The following is a 7,964-nucleotide window of genomic DNA, read 5'->3' on the forward strand; positions in this document are numbered from 1 at the left end:
ATGTGCGATCTTATGGTAGACCTGATCTATTCATTACGTTTAAATGCAATCCGAAGTGGGAGGAAATCACTAGCGAATTATCTTGCGGGCAAACATCAGCACATCGACACGATATAACAGCACGTGTCTTCAAGCAAAAATTAAAATCTTTAATGGACTTCATTGTAAAGATGCATATTTTTGGAGAAACACGATGTTGGATGTACTCAGTCGAATGGCAAAAGCGCGGTTTGCCGCACGCCCACATTTTAATATGGTTAGTTGAAAAAATTACACCTAATCTCATTGATAGTGTAATTTCAGCTGAGATACCTGATCCCAACAATGATCCTCAATTGCATGATATTGTAATAAAAAATATGGTTCATGGTCCGTGTGGAACCATTAATCCAAATTCTCCATGCATGGTGGATGGAAAGTGCACTAAGAAGTATCCCCGGCAGTTGCTTAAAGAAACTATATCGGGTATTGATGGCTATCCGCTTTATCGGCGACGATCAGTGGAAGATGGTGGTAAAACAACTACAGTGAAGGCCCGCAACATCGACGTTGATATTGATAACCGCTGGATAGTACCGTATTGTCCGTTACTTTCAAAAACATTTAAGGCACATATCAACGTAGAATATTGCAGTTCGGTAAAATCAATTAAATACGTTTGCAAATACGTCAACAAAGGATCCGACATGGCAGTATTTTCCTTCCGAAATCCAAATGATGAAGTAACGAATTATCAAATGGCTCGATATATCAGCAGCAATGAAGCAGTTTGGCGAATTTTAGGATTTCCAATACATGAACGTCATCCAACTGTTGTTCATCTTGCAGTACATCTTGAAAATGGACAACGTGTGTATTTTACTGAGGCAAATGCACAAGAAAGAGCCTTATCACCACCAAGTACAACATTAACATCATTTTTCGATTTATGTAGAAATGATTTGTTTGCCAAAACCTTGCTTTATGCTGAAGTCCCAACATACTTTACTTGGAACGCATCATCAAAAAAATTCCAACGCCGTAAACAAGGAAAAGCAGTTGAAGGATGGGAAAATCTTTATTCCACAGATGCTATGGGTAGGATATATACGGTTCATCCTCAGAATGCAGAATGCTTCTATTTAAGAATGCTTCTAATAAACGTTCGTGGACCAACATCATTTGAAAATTTGCGCACAGTGGATGGCCAAATATGTGCAACGTATCGTGAGGCGTGTCAAAAATTGCAATTGCTGGAAAACGATGATCATTGGGAAACGACACTTGCGGAAGCTTCGGCTACAAGGCATCCACGCCAATTAAGAGCATTATTTGCAATTATATTGGTTACTTGCTCACCATCTAATCCAAAATTACTTTGGGATAAATTCAAGGAGGATATGGCGGAAGATATATTGCATCAACATAGAGCTGATAATAATGATCCAGCAATGGAATATTCTGATACAATTTTTAATGAATGCTTAATTTTATTAGAAGACAGATGTATGGAAATTAAAAATAAACTTCTCATTGAAGTTGGAATGATCGCCCCAATTCGTCCCATTAGTGATCCCTATGAAAGAGATTTAATTCGAGAAACCGATTACCATCCACAAGAATTGGAAATTTATCTGGGAGAAAATTTGCCAAAGTTACAACCTGAGCAAAAAAATGTCTACGATTATGTAATGGATGCTATAATAAACCAAACCGGTGGTTTATATTTCATAGATGCACCCGGTGGAACAGGAAAAACATTTCTAATTTCACTGATCTTAGCCAGTGTCCGGTCTCAAGGTAATATTGCGTTAGCTATTGCATCTTCAGGAATTGCCGCAACACTTTTGGATGGTGGAAGAACTGCACACTCTGCACTGAAATTACCATTAAAATGGCAATTTTCTGAGGATTACACATGCAACATCACAAAGAATTCATCAATCGGTAAAGTTTTACAAACGTGCAAAATCATAGTATGGGATGAATGCACCATGGCACACAAAAAATCTTTAGAAGCCCTTCACCGCACCTTACAGGATTTGCGGAACACCAGCCGATGAATTGAATGCATGCCTTAAATCATCTTCTCTTTGGAGTCATGTTAAAACTCTTAAATTAACTACAAATATGCGTGTAGCTCTACAAAACGATACATCAGCTTTACAATTTTCTAAGCAATTGCTAGATTTAGGAAATGGAAAAATTCCAGTCAATCCAGCAACAAATTGCATTACATTTCCGCCCGACTTTTGTAAACTGACACAATCTATTGAAGATCTAATTATTTCCATATTTCCAAATATAGACCGTAATTTCACAAATACGCAATGGTTATGTGAACGTGCATTATTGGCTGCTAAAAATGTTGACGTTAACTATATAAACAACATTATCCTGAATAGAATCGGTGGAAGTATAAAAACTTATAATTCAATAGATACCGTAATGGAAGAAAATGATGTCGTCAATTATCCAATTGAATTCCTAAATTCACTTGATCTTCCAGGTTTTCCACCACATGTGTTGCAATTGAAAATTGGTGTACCTATCGTTTTATTGCGAAACATTGATCCTCCAAAGCTATGCAATGGAACTCGGCTTGCTGTGAAAAAATTACACAATAACATAATCGAAGCGACAATCATAACTGGAAAATATAAAGGCGAAAACGTAATGCTACCACGAATTCCAATGATAACGTCCGAACTTCCATTTAACTTTAAACGTTTACAGTTTCCTGTTCGATTAGCCTTTGCAATGACAATTAATAAGTCTCAAGGCCAATCTCTTAAAGTATGTGGATTGAATTTAGAAAATCCGTGTTTCTCACATGGTCAGCTTTATGTTGCATGCTCCCGAGTGGGAAATCCGTCAAATCTTTTTATTTATGCTCCTGACGGAAAAACTAAAAACATCGTCTATCCAAAAGCATTAGAATAATAATTAAGATAATAATATTAGTATTAAGAAAATTATAAAACATGTATTTAACGTAGTTGATAGTTTGTTATAAGCGAGAAATTAACGAATTAAGAAAAATATACTCAATAAATCCAAACCTAAAAAAATATAGATTTTTTTATTTATATAAATTTGACATATTTTTTTCCTATCATAAAGGCACCGAATCGCACCGGGTTAAGCTATATGTACATAAAATACAAACATATGTACAATATGTGTATTGAAATAAAAAGAAATGATTGACATTACAATTTTTATTTTTATCAGTTTGTGAAATCATGTTTATTTTGACAAAAATGTTGTTTGGTTAAAAAACAGACAAAAATATTGAAAGAAATTATAAATCTTTTGGCCACCCGCCGTAGACACGTTAAATGTCGGGTAATGATCGATCTTAAGATGTGCAAAATAGTTATTTATCCTATTAAGTGTCGTTATTTGTAGTGTTAATGAGATCATATAAATACCAGGATTTACCTAATTTCAACCCTTATAATTAGTATATATTGAAGCTGCATATTGGTTGGTATTCAAAATTAACGTTGATAACTTTAGTAGGTGCAGCGAAGCGCCACGGGTCCAGCTAGTATATATATATATATATATATATATTCGTCCGATTTAGTGTAAATAGTGTCGTCCGATTTTACACAAAATTGACACAAACTTTCCACAACGTCTCCAGTACGTTAGAATAAACTAGAAGTTGGTTTAAAATTATGAATTCATTTTGTCCCTGGTCCTTTAAAAAATCGACGTCTTTTAGGTATCATCTGTTGGATATATCGAAAGTGGTGAAGGGTATCATATAGTCGGCCCCGTCCGACTTTACAACTTTCCTTACTGGTTTCTTCTGATTTAAAGTAAATGGTGCAGCAAGGATCCAAAATATGGCCGATAGGTACAAAATATAGTATTTTTGGAGTGTTCTATAACAAAAAATCATCTTGAATAAAATGTTGGTAATGGTCGACATTTGGTATATCCTCTATTTAAAAATCCCTCCCATTATTCATTACATCGAAAGTCTTTAGAAACTTCATTGTTAATATGTAGTCACTCTTCTCGCTGTGGCATAGTGCCATGTGGGATTGGAATATTAATTTCGAATAAGAGTGTAACTGTCATTTTAAAATTTACTAATTTCTACGGTTGAGGTTTGCCAAAATTCGAAGTCGTCGGATATATAGATTTCATTGTTGCTATATTTTCAAATATGTTATTCAAATGGTTAATAAATTCTAATCGAAATAACAATATTTCTACAAAAAAAAATCCTCTTCCATAAAATGCTAAACAGAATAAGTCCCCTACAAACCTCAAACATTTTGGAGATAAGTGTGTAGACCATTTATTTTTTCCAAAAACATTTCATTAATTCAAATAATTTCTTTTAGTTGTTTTTGTTGTTGTTCTTGTTGATTTTGTATTTTACCGAATTCCAAAACGGTATCCAGCCGTACAATATCAATGCCAAAGTTTTTACAATTTATTTACACAGCATTCATTATATTTTACTCGTGCTTATGAATGAATATTAACATTTCAATTCGGTTATTATTTCAGTCATTGCTGCCAGTGATGAGCAAATTTCATACAAATATTGACTTAAAGTTATTTCTGCCGAAAAGCAAAGCAAAGCTGTAGGAACGAAAGGAACGAAAAAATATTGAAATAACAAGCCAAGACGAAAACATTTGCTATCACCTCCTTTTCAACACCAGAACTCAAAAGGAAAACTTTTAGCAGTCGTGTGTTATTTTTTCTTGTTTGCCCTTGCCCAAACAAAATTAAGATACATTTTCCAAGGGATCTTATAACAAGAACAACAACGACGACAGCGGAAAGTCCTACCCCATCCCCCAAACCAAAATCCAGGCTGTTTGAAATATTTATGAAAAGAAAATTGTGTCTATTATTTTATTAAGGTATGTTTCAGTTCAGTTCCAAAAACCAAGAACACTGCAGAAAAAAGTACAAGAAGAAGCAACGGCACCGAGCGAGTGTGCGGTGTAGGAGTACAGTGAGCCTGCATAAATTTATTCCGTTGCGGCCATGACAGAGGCACATGGCTAAAAGATGGCCAAGCCCCTGCATTGTATGATGATGATGAAGAAAAGAAAAGGAAAAACTTTATTAAAACTTTTCCCCCAGTAAGCCTTTTTTATGAGATTTTGTTGTTGTTATTTTGGTTCATTGTGGTTGGTGGGTGATGGTTAAAGGCTTCAAATTAAGCCTGGGTTTTTTGCTTTTTGTGTGTGTTTTTTTTTTCTTTTGCAACTGCCATTGTCGTCTCAAGCGGAACAAAATGTTAACATTTAAAGTTATTTTTTTCTACTGCTTCTGTTGTTGTAGTTATCGTTGTTCTTAAAGTTTGGTCTGTTATTTAACCCCATGTGGTTGATAAAAAACCGAAATGTTAAAGACTCCCTGTTTAACGCCAATGATGGTACCTTTAGTCACTAACCACCTCTCACATACTACCCACTGCATATAAAATGCGCCGTTAAACTTTTGTTGCGAACTTTCAAATAAAATCCAATCTATCCAATTCTCTTTTGTATCGTTATATTGTGGAGATAACAAACGAAGTTTTTTTCACGAATAATAATGTTCATTCTAGGAATTTGCGTAGTTTCTTTGACGAGCCGAAATTTTGCTGGATTTTATGACGCAGAAGAAAACACCTGACCTTCAGATTAAAGAGTTGTATTATATAATTATTATAGTACTAGGAAAGCGAATTGAAAGTCCAATTTGAAAATACATGCAAATGTTAGATTGTGTCTACAAAACTACACACTAATGATCGTTTAGACCACAAGTACCTTTGGAAGAAAGTTTATTAAAAGGTATCCGTTCATCGGTGTCTGTCTCGCATGTTCGCATCGAAATTCTTAAATGATTTTGCACATTGTAATTTTTTCAAATTAGATAACGAAAATATTGAACATATCTTCTACAGCTTACAATCTTGAAGATTTGATTTAATATTTGCATAGTATAATTTTTTTAGCAACCGTGGGCTAAAAAATCTATAGCGTATAGATTTACCACTGAAGGACCTAGACCCGAGAAGTTGATAGTATATCCAAGATGAGTGTTTGACATTTAAATTGATACCAATTATGTTGTCGTATGTACTCGGATGTGGGAGCTACACTTAAATATTTATAGGTACTTACGTATTCATATATTATTTAGTAACCCATTACCGGAAATATAGCGCTGATCGCTTTGAAATGTTCCGTGAGGTTCCAGTTATGGTCAAGAACAACGCCTAAATTTTCGGCGATGATCAGATTATAATATTAAAATAAAGTGGACCAAAAACTTAATTTGTTGTGTTTTTTTTTTTCGAATCGAGCTATAGGCCACTATTGAAAACCGAACATCACAACACAACCCATGCTTAGAATATAGAACCACCGAAAGTTAGATTTTCGTGGAAGTTGCGTAGGGTATCATATGGTCGGCCCTGTCCGACTATACTGCTCCGCTCACTGGTTTATTACTGAGTATTGAAAAATCTTATTGGGAAAATTCACTCAGTAAAGATATGTACAAGTAATTTTACAGTTTGAAGAAGAATCACTTTCTGAGTCGATTTATGCATGTCCGTCTGTCCTTCTGTCTGTTTATGTTAAATTTTAAACAAAGTACAAGTCGCATTTATTATTCGAATTGGATGAAATTTGACACTTCATTTGCCCAAGGACGAACCCTATTGAAATGGGGAAAAATCAGTTCAGATTTAGATATAGCACCAAAGTCCTCAAAAAATTTCTTTCAATTTGCACGAAATTTGGCACAGCATACTGACTTGAGCCTATAATGATGTGTGTTATGTTTCGTGAAAATCGGTTCAGATTTAGATATAGCTCTCATACATATTTTCGTCCGATTTAAGGTAAATAGGGCACCAAAGTCCTTAAATATTTTTCGATTTGCACGAAATTTGGCACAGAGTACTGAAATAAGCCTAAAATGATGTGTGCTAAGTTTCGTGAAAATCGGGTCAGATTTAGATATAGCTCATGTGTATTTTTGTCCGATAAAAGGTAAATGGTGCACCGAAGTCCCTATATATCTTTCGATATACACGACAATTTTTCATAGCGTACTGAATTGAGTCTTGAAAGACGGGTATGAGATTTCGTGAAAATCGGTTCAGATTTGAATATAGCTCCCATATATATTTTCGTCCGACTTAATGTAAATGGTGCACCAAACTCCTAATGTTTGTCCGATTAACACGAAATATTGCACAACGTATCAAATTGAGACTTGAATGACGTTATTATGTTTTGTTGAAATACATGCAGATGCAACCATAGCTTCCATATGTATTTCGAACGTGTGTCTGATTGAGATTAAATTTTGAACAGTGCGGCATACCGAATAGCGTGTATCAATTTTACTGTAAATCGTTTTTCATAAATTTGTCCCATGGTACGCAGACGATTTTAAATCTGCCCGAATGAAATTAAATTTATCATAGGTTGCAGAAAAACATGAGTATGTTCCTTCGAAGGAACATTAACATGCAAGTGTAAGGATACATATGTACGACATACCCAAAGTGTTGAAGGGTATCATATAGTCGACCCAGTCCGACTTTACTACTTTCCTTACTGGTCTTACGATAGAATATTGACATTTATTATTATCGAGAGGAACTATACGGGCATGCTCGTACTTTTTAGTATGACATTATGACATTCAAAATATGTAAACTTATAGCCTAGAGATATGCACAGCCTTAATTTCGCATTAGAGCTTGTAATTCAAATTAACTTGTACATTATCCTCATTTTTATGTGTTGTTAATGCACAAAATCAAAATTGAATGATACTGAATTAACAAATTTTCAATATGGCAATGTGTAGAAAATAAATTCATTGTTGTCAAATTTTTTTTAACGTTTTCGAAAAATAAAAATTAGAAATAAAGGCAAATTTACATTTCTTCAAATTTGGAGCTGTTTTATCTTCATTATAGCTGTTAGTTTTCCTTC

General features: G+C 34.4%; 1 protein-coding gene across 1 annotated transcript; it reads left to right on the forward strand.

Annotated features, from left to right (window-relative positions):
• Nucleotides 1-170: 170 nt before the first annotated feature.
• On the forward strand, nucleotides 171-2,042 carry LOC133334107 (uncharacterized). Its single transcript, XM_061542404.1, has one exon. The coding sequence runs from the start codon at nucleotides 171-173 to the stop codon at nucleotides 2,040-2,042; it is 1,872 nt and encodes a 623-aa protein (XP_061398388.1).
• Nucleotides 2,043-7,964: the final 5,922 nt, after the last annotated feature.

This window comes from Musca vetustissima, unplaced genomic scaffold, assembly GCF_032173495.1.
Source record: "Musca vetustissima isolate MV318-11 ecotype Yass unplaced genomic scaffold, APGP_CSIRO_Mvet_v1 utg126576, whole genome shotgun sequence".
Taxonomy (NCBI): Eukaryota; Metazoa; Arthropoda; class Insecta; order Diptera; family Muscidae; genus Musca; species Musca vetustissima.